Source organism: Pelobates fuscus, chromosome 4, assembly GCF_036172605.1.
Source record: "Pelobates fuscus isolate aPelFus1 chromosome 4, aPelFus1.pri, whole genome shotgun sequence".
Taxonomy (NCBI): Eukaryota; Metazoa; Chordata; class Amphibia; order Anura; family Pelobatidae; genus Pelobates; species Pelobates fuscus.
This window is the reverse complement of record NC_086320.1, coordinates 254,528,535-254,550,503: the sequence shown is the minus strand read 5'-3', so window position 1 is coordinate 254,550,503 and position 21,969 is coordinate 254,528,535. Positions and strand designations below refer to the sequence as shown.

The 21,969-nt window shown below is 41.6% G+C and overlaps 1 protein-coding gene across 1 annotated transcript in view; it reads left to right on the top strand.

The window, feature by feature from the left end:
* TRANK1 (tetratricopeptide repeat and ankyrin repeat containing 1) overlaps positions 1–18,674 on the top strand; it is a 151,287-nt gene extending 132,613 nt beyond the window's left edge. The window contains exon 20 of the mRNA XM_063452044.1: positions 18,489–18,674. Within this exon, the coding sequence (XP_063308114.1) occupies positions 18,489–18,598 (110 nt within the window). The 3' untranslated portion in view covers positions 18,599–18,674. The remainder of the gene's footprint in view (positions 1–18,488) is intronic.
* Positions 18,675–21,969: the final 3,295 nt, after the last annotated feature.

Sequence of the window (21,969 nt, the reverse complement as noted above, 5' to 3'; positions counted from 1 at the left end):
CCAATGTGGCTTAGTAGAGAAGTAAAACAGAGATTAAAAATAAGAAAAGGGCATTTAAAGCATTTAAATCGGAAAAATCAGAGGCATCCTATATAAGATAAGGAAGCCAATAATGCTTGCAAAAAGGCAATTAAAGTAGCTAAACTAGAAAATGAGAAATTGAAAGCAAAACCAACCCCCCAAAATTTTTCAAGTACATCAATTCTAAAAAAACAAAAAATGAAAGTGTGGGTACACTGGAAACAGAGATGGGTTTGTTAGCTAATGAAGACCAGGAAAAAGCAGACATTTTAAATAACTATTTTTCTTCAGTAAATATTAATGAGGATCCTATGACAAGCGATATGCAAATGATTGCTGCAAAAAACTTGCAGATATCTTGTGATTGGATAGCTAGAGACAAGGTGCTACAGCTATTAAATAAAATTAATGTAAATGAAGCTCTGGGGCCTGATGGTATTCACCCACGAGTACTTAAGGAGCTAAGTGGGGAAATAAGTGAACCTCTGTATTTAATTTTTCAAGATTCTTTTGTTTCAGGTATTGTACCGGAGGATTGGAGGAGGGCAAATGTTCCTATATTTAAATAGGGTTCAAAATCCTTGCCTGGAAATTATAGACTGTGAGCTTAACTTCTGTGACTGGGAAAATATTTGAAGGGCTATTAAGGGATAATATTCAGGAATTCATTGGGAAGAACTTTGTTATTAGCAATAATCAGCATGGTTTTATGAAACATAGGTCATGTCAAACTAACCTAATTGCATTCTACGAACAAGTAAGTAGAAGTATAGATCATGGTGTTGCAGTGGATGTGATCTACTTGGATTTTTCCAATGCATTTGAGACGGTTCCTCACAATAGGTTAGTCTTCAAACGAAATTTGTCTAGATGAATATTCTTGTTGTTGGGTAGAACATTGGCTTAAGGATAGAGTACAACAAGTTATCATTAATGGTAAATTTTCAGGCTGGACAAAAGTGGTAAGTGGTGTCCCTCAGGTTTCTGTTTTGGGACCGCTTTTATTTAACATATTTATAAATGATCTTGAAATAGGCATTGAAAGCCATGTATCAGTGTTTGCAGATGACACAAAACTTTGTAAAGTAATAAAATGTGAGCAGGATATTGCTTTGCTGCAGAGGGATTTGGATAGATTGGGGGACTGGGCACCAAAATGGCAGATGAACTTTAACGTAGAGAAATGCAAAGTTATGCACTTCGGGGTTAAGAATGCACACGCAATTTACATCATAAATGGTAGTGAATTAGGGATAACCACACACGAGAAGGATTTGGGAATTGTTATAGACAACAAATTAGGCAGCAATATGCAATGTCAATCTGCAGTTGCTAAGGCCAGCAAGGTTTTGTCATGTATAAATAGGGGATGAAAATATAATTTTGCCTCTTTATAAATCGCTGGTAAGACCACACCTTGAATATGCTGTGCAATTTTGGACACCTGTTCTAAATAAATATATCATGGCACTAGAAAAAGTTCACAGGCGAGCTACAAAATTGCTAAAAGGAATGGAGCACTTTAGTTACGAAGAAAGGTTAAAAAATTTAAATCTGTTTAGTTTGGAAAACTGTGCCTGTGAGGGGATATGATAACATTATACCAATGTATTCGGGCCAGTACAAACCTTTATCTGGACATCTATTCCTAAACAGGGCTAAACATAGGACACGAGGTCACACATTTAGACTAGAAGAATGGAGATTTCATCTAAGGCAAAGAAAAGGTTTGTTTACAGTAAGAGCAATAAGGTTCTGGAATTCTCTGCCTGAAGAGGTGGTTTTGTCAGTCTATACAGATGTTTAAACTGCAATTTGATAAATACTTGCAAAAACATCACATACAGGGATATAATTTCTAATTAGTGGGGTAATAGCTGCTTGATCCAAGGAGACATCTGACTGCTATTATGGGGTCAAGAAGGAATTTTTTCCTTGTTTGTTGCAGACTAGGTTTTTTGCCTTCTTTTGGATCAACAGCAAAAACATATGTGAGGAAGGCTGAACTTGATGGACGCAAGTCTCTTTTCAGCTATCTAACTATGAGAATTAGGATAGAGTAATGGCCACGAGATTTAGCAGCAATTAAATAGTTGGATACTTTGGTCACAGCCATTTCGACAGAAGGACCATCGCGGAATCCAGACTGAAGGGGGTCACGCAGAGAGTTGGATTCGAGAAAGTCAGTCTGGTGTACACAACCCTCTCGAAGATCTTGGAGGCAAATGACAGTAGCGAGATAGAGCGGTAGTGTGATGGGAAGTTTCAAAATTGGGGTTACAGTTGCATGTTTGAAGGGTGAGGGAAATGTGTCATATGAAAGGGAGAGATTACAAATTTTAGTGAGAGGAAGAGCAAGAGAGGGAGACAAAATGTGGATGAGATATGAGGGAATAGGATCGACGGAACAGGTGGTGGGGCGGGAGGACCGTAGCAGAGCAGAAACCTCTTCTGCTGTAGCAGGTGCGAATGAGTGTAGAATGCTGGATGGAGTGGGGTTGGTTGATATCTTGGTAGGGGAAGGAGAGAAATTAGAGATTTCTTCTCTGATTGTAGAGATCTTCTCAGTGAAGTGAGATGCAAAGCTTGTGGCGGACAAGGGGGTAGAAAGAGGAGGAGTAAAAGGTCGAAGAAGAGCATTAACAGTTTGACTACAACATCCACTCGACTGCAACTACAGCCCCATTGTACCTAGTAAAGCCCTATGCCCCCTGCACCTATTACAGCCCTTATCTTAATAACACACATACTACAGCCTCTATATCCCCCACACACAACACAAGCAGCTCTCTCCACTCACATACTGCTATGTTGTATAAACAGAATCCCACAAGCAGCATCCCCACACATGCAAAATCACATGCAGCCTCCCTACACATACATATCACAAGCAGCATCTTCACCATTGCAATACCGCATAAAACCTCCTTACACATACAGGCCATTATTACTTTTATATAGCACCAATATATGCTGCGATGCTGTAGAATAGGTAAAACAAGACAAACCATTAATACTAACACAACATGTTGACATACAGCAACACAACATCATTAGCAGCATTTCACACATACAACCCCACAAGTAGCCTCCAAACACATGTTTGAAGGCTACCTGTGTGGTTGCACGTGTGGAGGGCACTGCTTGTGATGTCATCAGCAAATACAGTGCAAGCGTAATTAATTACATTTGCTTTATTTATTTATATTGGAGGGGAAGGGGGGGGAACCTGCCAACAGTTTTAATAAAATACTGTGTTTGGTTGGATTAACACCTTAAAAGTGAAATCTGATCTTGTTTGGGGAGCCCTGTGGTTGTGGGAGTTATGATTGTGTGGATCTCACACAGCCATTCTGAGTGCTGGGCAGAGTAGAAGTGGCCAAAACAAGCTTGCACCATGAAAGAGACCCTTGGTCCCCCATTGCCAGATGGCCCTGTGAGTTGTCAGTCCGCTCCTGGCTGTCTGCCATTTTTCTTGGACTTTCCTGTTTTTTTTCTGTGTGTGTATAATGAATGAGCATAAAAGAAATCTGCTGAAAAAGATTTCACGGGCCTCCTAATTTTTAGACGTGCAGTTGCCTAATCCAGGCAATTGTAATTTATTGGGAAGGGGCCTGCACAGCGATAATCCGTTAGAGAATGAATGAATGAAACTTTTTTTTTCTTCCATACAATGTAAGACAATTTAAAGCTACATAATATTCTATTTTACACAATGCGCATGTGCAATATTTGTCACTGTGCGCAATGCATCAAACAGGATGTTAAAGGGAAACTCCAGTGCCAGGAAAACGATCCGTTTTCCTGGCACTGGAGGGTCCCTCTCCCTCCCACCCCCCAATCTCCGGGTACTGAAGGGGTGAAAACCCCTTCAGTCACTTACCTGAGGCAGCGGCGATGTCCCTCGCCGCTGTCTCCTCCTCCGCGCCGCTCCTCCTCTCCATTGCGTCGGCCGATGGGCGAGACTGATCCCGCCCACCGGCCGAGGAGACCTAATGCGCATGCGCGGCAACGCCGCGCATGCGCATTAGCGTTCCCCATAGGAAAGCATTGAAAAATAATTTAAATGCTTTCCTATGGGGAAATGAGCGACGCTGGAGGTCCTCACACAGCGTGAGGACGTCCAGCGACGCTCTAGCACAGGTTTCCTGTGTTAGGAACCAGGAAGTGCCCTCTAGTGGCTGTCTAGTAGACAGCCACTAGAGGTGGAGTTAACCCTGCAAGGTAATTATTGCAGTTTATAAAAAAACTGCAATAATTACACTTGCAGGGTTAGGAGTAGTGGGAGTTGGCACCCAGACCACTCCAATGGGCAGAAGTGGTCTGGGTGCCTTGAGTGTCCCTTTAACTATATTTGAGGCTTGTGTCATTTGACGATAGATGACGCGCCAGAATGATACAAGTGAGATATGGTAACAACGACACATAGATGGATTTGGTTGGTACAAATTTGAAGCCAGTTTTCACATGAAATGTTCTGGTACGTCAATATTGGTAAGTGCTCTCATATTTTGACACAAAAGAGTCTGGAGGTTTGGAATTAACTAGATTTTAATGCAGGTATGTCAATATTAGATGACCTTGCAAGCAATGACAAGAGTATACAGTAAAAACAAAGAAAGGTTGCGCCAAAATTGAAAATAAATAAATCAATAGAAGATAAACGATAATAATAATAAAAAATAATAATAGATAAGTTCCAATGAGTATCAGGAGATCAGATGATTCTAGTCTCTAATTCCACTGTGGGGGTGAATTCTCTTTTGTAGTAGTTCACACCGTCTTGTGATATGGAAAACACAAGAAGAGAGGACCAATCGTGCGGAGTGTTTACAGTTAATATAGCAGTATTAAAACATAAGTATTACACTCACATTTAGATGAGCTATAGCCAGCTCAGGGTTTGTAGGCACATAGCGGAATAATCCCCGCTTACAGGATGTGTTGGGGCTTGTCCTCCAGGGGTTTTGTCCAACTCTCAGAAGAAGGAGATAAAAACAGCAGATAGTGCTCTCTGATGATATTATTGAGGTGGTGAATAAAATAAAATAAAATATACTCACAAGAAAAGTGCAGGTCACACTGCACTTTAAAGGTAGCGTTAGTGGTATAATCCCCACTTCAGGATATATAGAATAAAAATGCCAGGAAAATAGTTGAAATAATAAAAATTATAATAGTGTGTAAAAAATGATAATGGTACAAATATCTAACCAAAAAATCATTTATACCATTTTGATAAAGCCCCAGCGGTGAAACGCGTTATGGTTATTTATATTGTGTTATTTATAAAATAAATGATTTTTTGTTTAGATATTTGTACCATTATCATTTTTTACACACTATTATACTTTTTATTATTTCAACTATTTTCCTGGCATTTTTATTCTATATATCCTGAAGTGGGGATTATACCACTAACGCTACCTTTAAAGTGCAGTGTGACCTGCACTTTTCTTGTGAGTATATTTTATTTTATTTTATTCACCACCTCAATAATATCATCAGAGAGCACTATCTGCTGTTTTTATCTCCTTCTTCTGAGAGTTGGACAAAACCCCTGGAGGACAAGCACCAACACATCCTGTAAGCGGGGATTATTCCGCTATGTGCCTACAAACCCTGAGCTGGCTATAGCTCATCTAAATGTGAGTGTAATACTTATGTTTTAATACTGCTATATTAACTGTAAACACTCCGCACGATTGGTCCTCTCTTCTTGTGTTTTCCATATCACGAGACGGTGTGAACTACTACAACAAGAGAATTCACCCCCACAGTGGAATTGGGGACTAGAATCATCTGATCTCCTGATACTCATTGGAACTTATCTATTATTATTTTTATTATTTTTTATTATTATCATTTATCTTCTATTGATTTATTTATTTTCAATTGTGTATTGTGTATTCCTTATATAGAGGGTTAGAGGGTTACCCTCTATAAGGTCGCTGCCTGTCCAATATATTATTAGCGCTAACCTACACCCCCTTTTTTCTGCAATGCCAAGAGTATGGCTGACTTATTGCACAAGAAATGTATGTTGCGTTCCAACTGCTTTACCCTTTCCCTCTCCAAATAATCATACTTCATCTCCCTCACCTCAATCTTCTGATATAACCCCAAACACCTCTTTCAAACTTTTTTTTTAGTCTTTGTTTTTGTTGTGCAAATGATAACACATATGGTTGCAATGGCAAGGTAATTAAGAACCACCATGGAAACTCGAATGATGGTTTAGTCAGAGCCCGTGAGAACAGTGGTACGTCACATATTTGCTTCAACACCCTCAGTGGAGGCTTAGTTTAATCGCTGCATACATTAAGCAAAGCACCAGGGATTCCAATGTTCAATGGGCACCCATCAATGTGGAAAGTGCATTCTAGATGGGCCGAATGGTTCTTATCTGCTGTCACATTCTATGTTTCTATATGTTCTCCTCTGAATTGTTATAACTCAGGCCCTTTCTAGGCCTGATGGAGGAGTAATTCCATCCTCTATTCTTGAGACCAACAGACAAATACATGCCAAGTTTTGTAAAGTATTTAAAGGACTGTAAGAGGATCTCAATGACCGTCTCAGGGATACTTATACTTATAGAGACTCCCACATCAACACCAGAACTTGAGGATCTTGGTGTGTCAAGGGACCTTGCAATAGGTCTGGATGTACTGAAATTTCCCTTGGAGGTTCCCGATTCATCTTACTCATCATAGAAATTTTGTCAACATGGCCTTCCACTGTCTCCTTTTGAATTACTGTTAGGAGAATTTAAAACAGGAAAAATATGTACATCAGACTAAAATTCCAAATTTGAGTCAGCGTATCCTGACCTTGAGCATTCTGGTCCTAAAATCTAGTAAAATACTTCTAGACCTGGTAGTTCAGAGAAATGGCCATCAGATCTACGTAGGGTATCAGTCAAATCTGAGTCAACCCTGAGGATACGTCGGGACATAGTTGCCATTCCACCTTGTTCACAGTTATTTGGTTCAGGTAATCAGCCATTGTATTTGGAGTCCCTGGTTGTTCTTCTGTGCCTTGATCATCATGGGCTGTAATTCCTTCATCAATAAGTTGCTGTGAGACCCACCTTGACGATTGATATATGATACAGTTGCATTGATATTTGAGCAAATTTAGACCCACTTGTTCTTCAGCAACCCTCTGAAGTGAAGAAGAGCTCTTAAAATGACTTGTAATTCCATACAATTGAATGGTAATATCGTGCCTTCCCTTATCCACAGACCTTGTGTAACATGGTCCAAACACTGTACAACCAATCTTTGAAAACTGCAATCCAAGCTTATAATTGACCAATGAGTTTCTGTGCACTGCAAACCCAGAGATATATTCTTTCTTTTCAGCTACCAGGTAAGGTGCAACCCCACTGATGGTGATCTCGTCAGTGGCTAGCTCCAATTCATCTTTTTCTTGTTGAACAAAGATAGGAACGACATTTGTGGAATCCTGAGATGCCATTGGGCCCATCTGACAAGTTTGGTGCTGGAAGCCAGGATTCCTAGTAGTTGCATATACTTTTTGCTGTTACCAAGCAAAAATAAAGAAACTGGAAGACAAAAACTCCACAATCTGTGGAACTTTTCCTGATATAGGGGAAACGCAGAGCATATAATTTTCCACCCAGAAATATCAACCTCTGAACTTGTGTGAAATTGCTTTTCTTGATATTCATCAAGGAGACAAACTTCAGGAGATCTGAAAAAACTATATGCCTCTGTGGGCCTGCTTTCTGTGGATCTGAGGCTACCAGAAGTAGAACATCCAAATAATGGAACCGTGTGGTTTTCTGGACTCTTAATATCACTATGAGCACATATAAGGTTCTTGGGGCAACTGGTAGGGCACTAAATTGGAAGTTCTCTTCTGAGATAATGCTGAAGATCTAGGGCTACTGGGATGTGATAGTAAGCCTTTTTTGAGATATAGAGATAAGGAAATTATCCTTCCAAATTGCTTGAGTTATGGATCTGATTGACTCCATCCCGAAGACTCTGACATTCAGCCTTTTGGTGCAGTATAGGCTTCCATGTGCCTTTTCTTTTAGCACCAGAAGAGAGGCAAATATTGTCCCTTGAACCGCTCTTGTTATTGGACCTAAGAAATCACCTCTTCGTCCCAAAGGCTTCTTACATATTCCTCCAGTGCTATACCTTGCAGCCCATAACCACCTTTTTAATGGATTTATCCAAAGCTTTCCCAAACAGCAACTCCCCTTCAAATAGAATGGTGTAGATGGCAGACTTGGAGGATGAGTTATCATCCCAGAAACATAACCATAATGCTTTCCTAGCTGCTATCAGTGGCGTACACATGACCCATGGGGCCCCGGTGCGAAAATTGATCCGTGCGCGGGCCGGGGCAGCAACACATGGCGGCGGGCACCTGGTCGCAGGGGTTGCAGGGCTGCGACCGCGGTATGTACGCCAGTGCATGCAGATGCACACACACTTAAAGGACCACTACAGACACCCAGATCACATCAGCTCAATGAAGTGGTCTGGGTGTCAGGTCCCTCTAGTTTTAACCCTGCAGCTGAAAGCATAGCAGTTTCAGAGAAACTGTTATGTTTCACTGAGAGTTAATCCAGCCTCTAGTGGCTGTCTCACTGACAGCCGCTAAAGGCGCTTCCGCCATTTTAAGACACTGAACGTCCATAGGAAAGCATTGAGTAATGCTTTCCTATGGGCGGTTTGAATGTGTGCACAGCTCTTGCCGTGCATGCGCATTCGGAGCTGAGAGGCGGAGGGATCCCCAGCGCCATGGGAGTCAGGCGCTGGGGAAAGGTAAGTGCTGAAGACACACACACACACTCTCACGAACAAATGCATACACACTAGCTAACAGACACACACATTTACTGACAGAGACACACTCAGCGGCAGACATACATACACACTCACTTACAAAACATACACTCTCACTAACAAACACACACTCACTAACAGACATCAAACAGACTCACTAACACACACACAAACACACTCGGTAACAGACACACACAGTAACACACTCACTGACACTCACTAGCAGACACACACACTCACACTAACACACACACACTCACACTAACACACTCACACTAACACACACACTCACACACACTAACACACACACTAACACTCACACACACTAACACACACACTAACACACACACTCACACTAACACTCACTCACACACACTAACACACACACACTAACACTCACTCACACACTAACACTCACACACTAACACTCACACTCACACACACACTCACACACACACTAACACTCACACACTCACTCACACTAACACACACACACACTCACTCACACACATGTTTTTTTTTTTTTTTAATTAATCCCCCCAGCCTCCCTACCTTTTGGAGTGCTGAGGGGATTCCCTGGGATCTAGTGGTGCTGCTTACACCCGGCGGGCAGTCAGGCTGACCGGTGCGCGAGGGAGCACTCTCCCCTGAGTGCTTCCTCTTCAGCTCCCTCGCGCGCCGCGTAGGGATGCCGGCGCCGGAAGATGACGTCATCTTCCGGCTCCGGTATCAGTGCGGTGCGCGAGGGAGCAGAAGAGGAAGCACTCAGGGGAGAGTGCTCCCTCGCGCACCGGCCAGCCTGACTGCCCGCCGGGTGTAAGCAGGGCCAGCCTCGGGGGGTCCGGTGGTGGCCGGCTCCTGGGCCCCCCAGGAGAAGAGGCTGGCCCAGAGCGTACATACCGGGTCGCAGGGGCGGCCGGGCCCCCTGGTGGGCCGGGCCCGGTCGCAGCCCTGACCCCTGCGACCCTGGTATGTACGCCACTGGCTGCTATAGATAAAGTAAAAAGGGCACTGTCAAATTCTATTACGAAAAAAAACAAGCCGATTTAAAACTGGCTGAAAACACCACTTAACCCAGCAAGACCCAGCAAATACTTTACAAATACGTTTGGGATGTTTACTGTAATTTCCCCTCCATTTTAGGTACTTTCTGGCAGTTGCCCTAATCCAAGATGGCTACCGCAACTTGTATTCCCATAATGCAAGTCACCGGTATTGGGCTTTTTAAGGCACAAACTGCACATGCGCGGGCGCCTTTCGAGTGCATTTGCCGTTTAGAGACCGGGGAGAAAGCACAGTTTATACTATGATGCCTTTAAACTGTGATGTCTTTAAACTGTGGGGCATTATGCAGCTGTGCCTTAGGCTGTGATGCCTTTATACTTTGATGCCTTTAAACTGTGATGTCTTTAAAGGCATCACAGCCTAAGGCCCAGCAACATAATGCCCCACAGTTTAAAGACATCACAGTTTACAGGCATCATAGTATAAACTGTGCTTTCTCCCCGGTCTCTAAACGGCAAATGCACTCGAAAGGCGCCCGCGCATGTGCAGTTTGTGCCTTAAAAAGCCCAATACCGGTGACTTGCATTATGGGAAGATAATTTAAAGAAACAATCCAGGCACAAAAACCACTACAGCACTAGGTAGTAATTATGGTCCCAGAACAATTTTTAAACAAACTTACCTTGGGTCTGCCGTGATAGGGGCTGTAGTAGCGGATAGGTGCAGTAGTGTGTGTGTGTGAGGGGTGTAATGTGTGTGTGGAGTGCAGTGTGTGTTTGTGTGAGGGGTGTAGTGTGTGCACTGGGGTGCATTGTGTTTGTGAAGGATGTAGTGTGTGTGTGTGGGAGGGGGTGCATTGTGTGTGTGTGTGTGTTTGAAGGGTTCAGTGTGTGATGGATACAGTGTGTGATGGATACAGTGTGTGTGAGTGTGGGATCAGTGTGTGTGTGTGAGGGGTACAGTTTGTATGTATGGGGATGTGTGTGTGTATGGGGGGGGGGGAATTAATAAATATACACTTTTTTTTAATTAAAAAAACTAAATTATTTTCATATCCTCCCTCCCTGGTTACCTTTGCCTGGGAGAGGGGCAATCCCTGGTGGTCCGGTGGAGAACCCCATGTGGTGAGAGTGAACTCTAGCAGCTCACGCTAGAGTTCACTCTCACGAGATTCGGAGTGTTGCTGTGGTAACCGCGGCAACGCTCCAAGCTCACGAGAGGAGACAGATCCTCTCTCCCTCCCTTGCCGGCTGCAGCGTTACACTGCTAGTGGGCCGTTGAGGGATATCTCTGAGCCGGCAGGGGAGAGGGAGGCAAGGTTCCCGGTGCTATGATCGAATGATCATAGCACCGGTGAAATATCTCATGGCGCCTCTGTGTGCACACAGTTTGGGAACAGCTGCATTAACGCTTTAAGGATCGCTTTAAGGATTGAGGCAATTGTACAAGTTCTGATCAAAATAAAACCTTGAATTTTATGAAAAAAATCCACCTTTTTCATATTAAGTGCACCCACACTTATTATATATCATTTTGTTCAGGAGAAACATGGCTTTCATTTTACATCAAATAGTTATATATGAAATATAAAATAAAAAAATAAAGTGTGAGAAATTAAGAAATTTTGCTATTTTTCAAGTTCTGCATGACATTGTAACTATGAATGTCATAACATTGTTAACTTTTACTGCAATAATACCGAAATTTTGTTTCATACTTACCAGTAAATTTCTTTTCCTGGCTATTTCTCATGGCAGCATCACTTATGGGTTAGCTCCACCATCAGCCGGATCAGGACAGAAAACAATTAAACAATTAACGAGGCTGTAGGCATAAAGGGTTCCTCCTCCCTCCATACCTCAGTCCAACTGAAAAGCTCAGACAAAACCCAGGGCGGGAACCTGATGCTGCCATGAGAAATAGCCAGGAAAAGAAATTTACTGGTAAGTATGAAACAAAATTTCGGTATTCCTGGCTAATCATGGCAGCATCACTTATGGGTAATACCCAAGCAAACTAGCAAGAAGTGTAGGGAAAAATAATCCACACATTTTAACTGCAATAACATTTAATTTTAATTTGCCGAGCTAACAGAAGCCAACACGCTTCTGCCAAACTTAGTAGAAGAAGAGGCTACATCCAGCCTATAATGTTTTATGAAGGTCATAGGAGAAGACCACGTTGCTGCCTTGCATATGTCATCAGGGGACACCTCTGCCCAATTAGCCCATGAAGTAGCCAAAGACCTAGTCGAATGAGACTTAATCCGTTTCAGAGGAGAAACACCTTTCAGAGAGTAAGCTTTAGTGATGATGTTGGAAATCCATCTACGTAGTGTAGAAGTGGAAGCAGCTTCACCTTTCCTGGAGCCTTCAGGAATAATGAACAAATGATCCGTCTTACGAAATGTACCAGAAACAGACAAATACCTGATCAAGTATTCCCTAATATCCAGATTATGAAGCTTCACCTCCAGCTCCGAGGAAGGTTCAGGAAAAAAGGAAGGTAGAACTATCTCCTGGTGTAAGTGAAATTTTGAGACAACTTTAGGAAGGAATTCCAACTTCGGACGTAAAACCACTCTGTTGTGGAAAACCTGAATATAGTCCTCTGCACAGGAGAGAGCTCTCACCTCCAAGATTCTTCTGGCTGACGTAACAGCCAACAAAAACAGAGTTTTGTACGTGAGAGAAGAGAGGAGAAAAGGAATTTCGGACCAGGCACCCAAGACCAGAGGAAGATCCCAAGGAGGAGCATAGTTGCGCAAAGGAGGTGTAATGCGAATAGTAGCCTTAAAGAACCTGGCAATCAGGGGATTTGAAGCCCAAGAGTAGTTACAGAGGGCCGATAGTGCTGAACACTGCACCTTCAAGGTACTCAGGCTTAAACCCTTATCCAATCCAGCTTGTAAGAACTCCAAAATCTGGTTCTGATCAGGTTTCAAGTAGTCTAGACCTTTGTCAAGATTCCAGGACTTAAATGACTCCCATATACGGTGATAACACTTGGATGTAGATTTCTTCCTAGACAGAAGAAGCGTATTCATTACTGCCTCAGACAATCCTGTTTGCAGGAGCCGTTCCCTTTCAAAAGCCAGGCCCCCAATCTCATATATATGGAGTTGGGATGGTAGAGAGGACCCTGGCTTAGCAGATCGTTCCTGATTGGGAGCCGCCAGTGTTCCTCCAAGGACATTTTGCACAGGAGAGGGAACCAGGGCCTCCTTGGCCAGAACGGGATGATGGCTATTATCACTTGATTCTCCATCCAAATTTTCTTTAGTAAGCGATGAATTATCAGTAAGGGAGGAAACACATATCCCAGATCGAAATCCCATATTTGAGACAAGGCATCCTGACCCATTGCCCGATGGTCTGGAAGAAGAGAGAAGTACTTCGGTACCTGAGTGTTCCTGTTCGTAGCCATTAAGTCGATCTGTGATATGCCAGACCGAAGAGTAATTGCTTTGAATACTTCTGTATGTAGCTTCCATTCTCCTGGCAGAATACTTGATCTGCTCAGGTAATCTGGAAAAATATTTTGAGGACCTGGTAGATATACTGCCTTTAATCCCTGAAGATGATTCTGTGCCAGAGACATAAGAGGAGTTAGTTCCCTCAACAGAAGCTTGCTCCGAGTACCACCTTGATGGTTTACGTATGACGCCACTGCCCTGTTGTCTATCTGTATCATAATCCAAGCATCTTGTATTAAGGGAAGGAACCCTTGAAGGGCCTTGAGAATAGCTCTCAACTCTTTTAAGTTTTAATGCATTTTTCTCTCCGTGTTGGACCACCTTGCCTGTTTCCAACAAATCCTTGTAAGCTTGCGTCCGTAGTAACTATTAACCAGTTCGGTTCCTCCAATGGAAACCCCTGACTCAGATTCTTCTTGTTCTTCCACCACTTCAGCTGATTCTTTGCATACTTCATAAGAACAATTTTTTGATCCCAGTTCGGATTGTGCTTGTTGAACTGCCGTAGAAACCCCATCTGGATAGGTCGAATTTCCCAATGGGCCCATCTTACCAGCCCTATCGTGGATGTCAGGGACCCCAAGAGGCTCATATAGCTTCTGGCAGAAAGGAACTGACGGTCTTGAATATCTGTAATCTTCTCGCAAATCTTTGTCATTCTTTCTGGCGAAAGAGAGAGTGTTGCTACAGCAGTATCTATTTTTGCCCCTAGGAAAATAATCTTTTGGGATGGTATCAGAGAGCTCTTCCCTAAATTCAGCATCCATCTGTGAGCCTGTAGACAGTGAATAGTAGTTTGAGTGTGAAGTAACACTTCCTGGGCCGAGGAACCCACGATAAGAATATCGTTGAGATAATGGAATCTCTCTATCCTCTGCAACCTTAGAAAGGCAATCAGTGTAATGAGAACTTTCGAGAACGTCCTTGGAGCTAGCCTGAGCCCAAAGGGAAATCCCCTGAATTGGTAATGCTTCCCCCATATGTAAAAACGCAGAAACTTAACATTTTTAAGGTAACCGACCCCTTTAAAACAGATATACTCATTTGTATATATACAGCACCAAATTCAGTTTAGGGAATTATAGATATACAAACCCCTGAATTGTGCCTTCCTGAAATCCAGATACATAGTCCAGAATCTTCATGTATGACAGTCTCTAAACTGCACACACCAGTGCAGTTATGCCCGTGCAGCCTGATTACTGAGTTCTTCAGATGAAGAGAGGCTGAACTTCATCTGGTAAGACCACGGTAAACGTGGGAGGTGGACAAAAAATAAAATCTGACTGCAGAATATTTCCTGTTGTCCGACTGAGGACAGAAAAAAGACTGAGGTATGGAGGGAGGAGGAACCCTTTATGCCCACAGCCTCGTTAATTGTTTAATTATTTTCTGTCCTGATCCGGCTGAGGGTGGAGCTAACCCATAAGTGATGCTGCCATGATTAGCCAGGAAAATACACATTTGTATTCACCAATGGCTCACAAGTACAACAGTACCCCTTATTTACAGGTTTTATGGGGTTTTGGGAACTTACAGGGTCAAATATAGGGCTTTCCCCTGTTCCATTTTTTCCACTTTGAAATTTGCCAGATTGGTTTGTTGCCCCTATGTTGCTTTTGAGACCGTATAGCAGCTCAGGAATGAAAATGAACCCCATGCTGGCAAATCCTTGGGAAAAGTAGACAACCCAGGGTATTCAAAATAGGATATGTCCAGTCCTTTTTAGCAGCCACTTAGTCACAAACTCTGGCCAGAGTTAGTGTTCGTGTTTGTTTTTTGCCTTTTTCACACAAAAAACTTCATTTTCACCAATGATGATATAAGCATTATACATTTTATTGCTCTAAAACACTTCTATTTGTGTTCAGCAATACCTTGTGTACAGGTTTTATGGTGTTTTGGAAAGTTAGTGTCAATATTCGGCATACCCATTTCAATTTGTTTGTCAGGCTGTCCCAGTTGAGATCATCGCAGATCGCCAGTCTAGGTAAGTGCAGTGGCTGGCTGGGCGTACTATGCAGCCCTGTGGCATTTAAAGCCACCTCCTAAACGACAGCATAGTACACCTGCCATCCTTAAGGGGTTAAGCTATAGTTGTTCTAGAGACTCTAGTGTCCCTTTAAGTGCATGCATGTTTTCATTTGTGGTATATCTACTAAACAGTGATTTATTTAGGTAGTTAAGTGTACCTTTTTAGGTCAAAGAGCCTTCATAACCTTTACCCTGCAGGCACATTGACACTGATATTTTTTTCATTCAAATCAGTCACCAAATCCTGTCCCATTTACCTTAACCCCTTAAGGACCGCGGAGGTATGAGGTACGTCTGCCAAAAAACAGTCCTTAAGGACCGCGGACAAAACTCATACGTCCTCTGTAAATTTGAGCGCTGGAAGCAATCGCTTCCAGCCGCTCTATGGGTATTACACAATGCCTTGATATGCGTCAACCCGGAAGGATGGGAACGATCACTCGGGTGCCCGGCAGTGTGGGTGGGTATGCCAATATAAAATCGATGACAATAAGGGAGTAATGCAGAAGCAGAAGTCTGATGAGGGCTTCTCCCGGCACAGCTGCAGTACGTCTCTTAGGTCGCCAAGCCTCCAGCTGTCTTCCCCAGACCGACTCCCGCCCACTGTCCGAGCCCCCCGTGGCGCTGTGGGCACTCAGGAGCAGAAACTGTCCACTTGACCCCCACACCTTGAGTCCGCGGGCCGTCCACTCCCTGCACCTCCCCATCACCACTCAAGACCCAGTGAAACGCGTGCCCCAATGTCTCTCCCGGTGCCGGCCACATACTTGGACTGCGCAGACCCGCCCCACAGGGCTCTCAGCATCAGGGACAAGGCTTTCCGGGGACCCCTGACCCAGAAGCCGGGGCACTCACTTCTCCAGCGGGCGGGTAATCAGCGCGGAGGATCCATCTGGCATTCAGCATTGCCGAAGTCCGCACGAGCCGTCCTGATCCGCTCCTCATGGTGAGTATTTCTCATTGTTACTCCATCTCCAGCCGTTCAAAGGTGCATTTTAGCCGATCCTAAAAGAAGAGGCGAGGGTAAGACTGAAAATCTGCTGCCTCCTTGATCATGCTTGCTGGTGTCAGCGGGGAGGTAGGCCCGTGGTGAATGCTGGGCCAGTATTGTAAGCGGTGGATATCCCCCTGCTCCATAGTAAGCTCCTCCGCTTCTGACTCCATCTCCATCTGCTTAGGTCTTCTGGTGGGCTGTTCTCCAGACAGCCTGTGCCAGTATAGGCGAACGGGTATGTTCCAGCACGGGGCTCCCGTCGTCTGGAGGGCCGTCGCCATGCAGCCGGGATAACCCCCCGCTGGCCAAAGGGGGGAGAGCAGGGCCGCACCGCCAGTAAGCACTGTTCGTGCAGTCTCAGTCTCTCGCTGTGGGCATCCACGATAGGGTAACCCCACTTCATCGGTCCCTCTCTCATGCTGCTTGCATCAAGGCTCCCAGCCGCATGTAGGCTGGGGATGTCGGCATCCCCCTTCCCGGATTGCCTTTGGTGGCCCGCGGGTATCCTACAGAAACTGGGGTAATGCTCTCCACCATGATTGTGAATATGTCGGCTTTGGGGCGCTCTGCACCTGCTTTTTTGGCCACTTTAAAGTGCTCGGGTCTTGAGCTGAATCTCGTGGCTGCCTGTCAGCCCGGCGGCCCGGCCCCGCCCCCCTTGGTTGGAATTTTAAGGCTTATGAGTTGATGCAATTTAATATCATGGATGAGTGAGGTCTTTAAGTCTTTAAGTACGATGTACAGCAATGTATCAAACATTAGTTGGTCTGCAAATATCTAATATTGGAGATGTCTGAGGATAAGACGAGTTTCTTTATGATTATTATAATACAAATGTATTATTTTTATTGTCTTTTATCGTTTAAAGATCATTTGGGAGTATGGGATATTCTCATGTATGATTTGATTGGAAATAGATGAAAAGATAAAAAATAACTTTTTTATTGTATAAAAAATCGGAACTAAGCTGTTCCGTCAGATACAGAAGAGTGTCTGAACTGGATTATTTGTTGGAGTTAATTGTTCATTAAGTTGGACAATTTATTCATGCTATTTTAATTTATGATTTGTGTTTTGAATATGTATATCCACAAACATGAAAGTTATTATTTCTTCATATGCTGTTATAAGGATGAAAATATGTAATTATAGCTGCATAGCATGGAGATTTATGGAAGATTTGATTTTATCCGATTTTGTTAATTGGAAGGTGTTTATATACAGCCATAATCCCCCAGAACACTGTATCTTGAGAGAGCTAGTTTGAACGAGCGAAACGCGTAAATCGTGTTTTTGGCGGGACTTTTGAATTCGAAGTGACTGCAGTGGTACCGGCTGGCTGGCGTTTCTACGAGGACCGATCTAAGTGCACAGGACCGGTCTCCGAATCTACATCTACAGAGCGGTAGCCTCCTACCTCCCAGTTTGTGCCCTGTATTATCACGCTTTTTTTGTGAACCTTAGAAATAAGTTTCACAACGCTTTATTGTAAGAGTTCTTCTTACGGGGTTTTTTTTTGTATGGGAAATAAATACTGTAACAATATTACGCTAGTTCAGTATCTTTTTTATTGAAGGTGGGATACGTATAAAGACACAGATTTCCTGTATCAATTTTTGTTGCAGTTACCAATCCCTACGGACACTTGAAAGTACCCACATTCAAGACTGAGATTGGAACTCTTTACTTTGTATATCTTTTTTGTTGACCCCTATGTGATTTATAGGGGTGTATTAAATAAGCGCTGATACTGTTTTTAATTTTATTTTTATTTTGTGTCTTATGTGATATTTTAAAACTTGGGAAGGTTTTTATTGTATCTAGCAGCTCTATATATTAACTCTTCTTGTGGATAACTGTAATTGGAGCACTTGCTTAGTAATTCCACTGCAAGATCGATATTTATTTGCGCTCTCTATAACTTGTGTTTTTAACCCCAGACAATCGTTTTGCGCTTCGTGAAGTGTGCCTGATACACCTATGGGGAGTTTGTCTTGTCTTGTTTACTGTGGAATATGTTGCCACTATATAAATTCTTGTAATTGTGCATACACCTAATATGATTTAATAACATGCTAAATTACTCATTACTTAATTTATTTGTTCCTTTTCATTATTATTATTATTTCAGACTTACAAAAGGAAGATGTCTTTCAATGCGAGATTGACTACGAAGGATTTGAAGAACTTGAAAACAGAAAGTCAAAGAGGAGTAAAAGAAAAAATAAGAGACATAAATAATGTGATTGTGTTCTAATCTAGAAAATACTAAATTTATTAACAAGAACCAGAAAAGCTTTTCTTCAATTTGTGTACATGCCGGAATATTGAAAATTATAGTTTTTTTAAAGAAACCTTTTAAAAGGCTGTTATGTCTTAAACAATAGTTTACATTTATTTTAAAACAAATTCTGATCGTTTAATCATTAGTTAAATAAAATATTTCTAGTTGGTTTACATAGTTTTTTTCTAAACTGTACATGTCACAGTTCCCTTCATTAGACTGAACCTTAATATAAGTATATTTCTTAAACAGGATACAGTACATTTCCAAAACAGAATACAGTATATATTTACTTCTGAGTATAAAGCTTTACTTCTCATTTCAACTTCAAATAGTTTTGCGCTTTCTCCAAGCCATAAGTACTGTGGAAATAACTGCATTAATTTTATTTTAGTTGAATTATGCCAGAAAAAAGGTCTTATCCTAAAAAAAAAAAAAAAAATGGGGGGTCATTCTATCTCAAGTGGACCAATAATTGTAAAGCTGGTTGCTTGACCATTATTTAATTTCCTTATATATTTTTTTTAATTTACCTCTATATATTGGTATTGCAAAACCACAAGTTTTTTTTTATTTTTATTATACTTGGATAAACTATAGATGTCATCTTTCTGTTATGGTGCACAACAGCATTTGCTTATACAGGTGTTTATTGAAACTTCAAAATTTCCGCTCAGGATGGTCCCAGGTCCTTGGAACAAAAACTGATCTCTACAGCACTGTACTGGGTAAATGTACATAGTTAAACATTTTGCACATTCTTGTTCCTTAGAGTTAGAACTTGAGTCCTAATCCGGCCTGGAACAGCCATCAGGCAAATGCCCAGTGGGCCTCAGTGGCCAAAGGCCAAGGCCGACAAGAAAGATCCTTTCATCTCCCATGCAGAGCCAGCCTTGCTGTGGGCCCTCTGGAATCGGTGGGGAGATCAAAGATCTTCCTTACCGGTCCACTGGCACTTACTTTTGAGGAGTGGTAGGAACCTGGGAGGCAGTCTGGAGCGTTGCCGTGTGTTACTTTTTCAATGCACCGACAGAGCTGAGCTCTCGAGAAAGAGCCAGAGGAGCTACAGACTAAAGTTCCCTGCCATCACTGGACCACCAAACTTTTTTTGAATCATTTGTATATATTTTTTTAAAATACATTTTCTCACATTTTAACCCACCCACACAAAACATAGACCCTGTTCACCCCTTATACACACACACAAACAAACGCAAAACCCTCGCACACTACATCCATTATACACACACTGCACTACATACACACTCTGGATCTCTTACACACACTAGATTGCCCTTAGACACCCACTGCACCATCTACATACAGCGTCTGTGCACACACTCGCAGCAACACCTATTCACACACAAAGAACAGTATACACAAGCACTCTACAGCTCCTAGCCAGACATATAATACCACAAACAAAACGCAATGGAAACTAAAACACCACAATCAACTGACTCTACGCATGCAATCCCACAAGCACCACCAACACATGCTCAACATCACTGATAGTTTCACTTTTAGGGTCAGTTTATAATTGGAAGGGTTCAATTCTCAGTACTTTTTGTTTTTTGAAGGAGTATATAGGTAAATATAGTGTGCATGCCGTCCATTTCAAGTTTGAGACTTTTTTTACTGAACCAAGGAAACCCAATAAGGAAAATTAAAAAGTCAGGCAACCTATGCTGAAACACTTGAGATGATTTAACCCTATAATATTTGTGGTTGTGTTTCCTGTAAAGGAAACTTTGCACATATATTTTTTTTGCATACATGATGATTCTATAGTTCCATGAAAGGCTTCTCTGTCTATTTGACCTGTTAGCACTATCTTAGTTTATGTTAAAAATGTTTTTTGCACTTTGTTAAATTTGATCATTTCTATTTCTTCTTTTTAGCAATTAAGTTCAATTACAGTAATTTATTTTGTATCACTAATGTATTTGATTCTTCAGCCTTTTTTTTACCATTTACATATGTGATGTGCATATTGTTATCAGTGTAACCAGTGTTTGTGAGTGTTAAAGATTATATTGATAAACATTTAAGGGGAAAACAATGCATTTATCCAGTGTCTGATTAGAACCCCATATGATCTAGCTTAGATGATTCGATTCCTACAGCAGCTTTTCTACATTTTTATAAAAGGAGGCCTTGATTGCAAACATTTTTGCATAGTATTTTAAACCTTTTCGAATGCATATGCTCATCTCTTGTATAATTACATTTTCCATGTGTGATAAAGATTTTTGTCATAGATTTCATATTTTTATATAAACTTTTAAAATGATTTAATAATTTTTAAAATATTAGATATTTTGTAACATTTAAAAAATATATATTTTAAAGGTTTATTCAAAAATATTAAATTGAGGCCATAATATGATGCTGGATTTTAAGTCTACACTTTCATAAGCATACAAATTGGCAAGATTGACTCTGATGTATAAATTCACAAAGGGGTTAGACAGGAATAGTACTTTTTTTTTCTTCTAGTTTACAAAGTATTCTCTTTTTTTAAACTGCTCCCAAGTGTAGCTCCTACTTGTGTTTGGAAAGTAAGTTATTAACATTAAAAAAGAAATTAAAAAAGAAAAAAATCCCAAGTTCACATATATTACTTCCATACTGATGATGCTCATCACTAACTGACTACATGCACACCCATATAATATCTTTCTAGTTTCTCTGATGATTTGGTAATCATTTTTTTTTTTTTTAGCATTTCAATATTCTTTTTGCTTACATTTTCAGTCAATGATTTGTGATACCATCTGATTTTTGTATCACGATTTGTATGTTTACAAATCATACATTTATAATCATTTACATGGCTGTCTTTATTATTTATTGAACCCTGTGCCAGATTCTCCACCACCACACCACTCGTTTTATTTTTCTTGTTTCCCCCCTAACGTCACATCTACCCACATTGCCCTCCACACCAAAAGAAACTAAAAAATATATTCTAAATAATTTCATTAAGCCATATTATAAAATAACTCTATTGAAACTAAGGTGTATGCTCATATTTCTGTGAAGTGATGTGCAGTTGAGATTAAATATAACCATGTTGTGGTTATGTCAACCAAAATGTGTCACTAATGAGCAAAATATCTTCCCTTTGTCTTGCAAGAGACAAAATATCAACATCTGACACTGGTCAGAATGTGATATAATAAGCCAGCAACCCCCAGGAAGTTCACATTCCATTCAAGAGTTACTATGGCACACCCTGGTGAGTGTAAACAAGACTGTAGTCCAACCTTCTAAAGATTTAACCTAAGTGGCTGTCTCTTTTGTTCTGCCTCTCTTGCCCTCTACC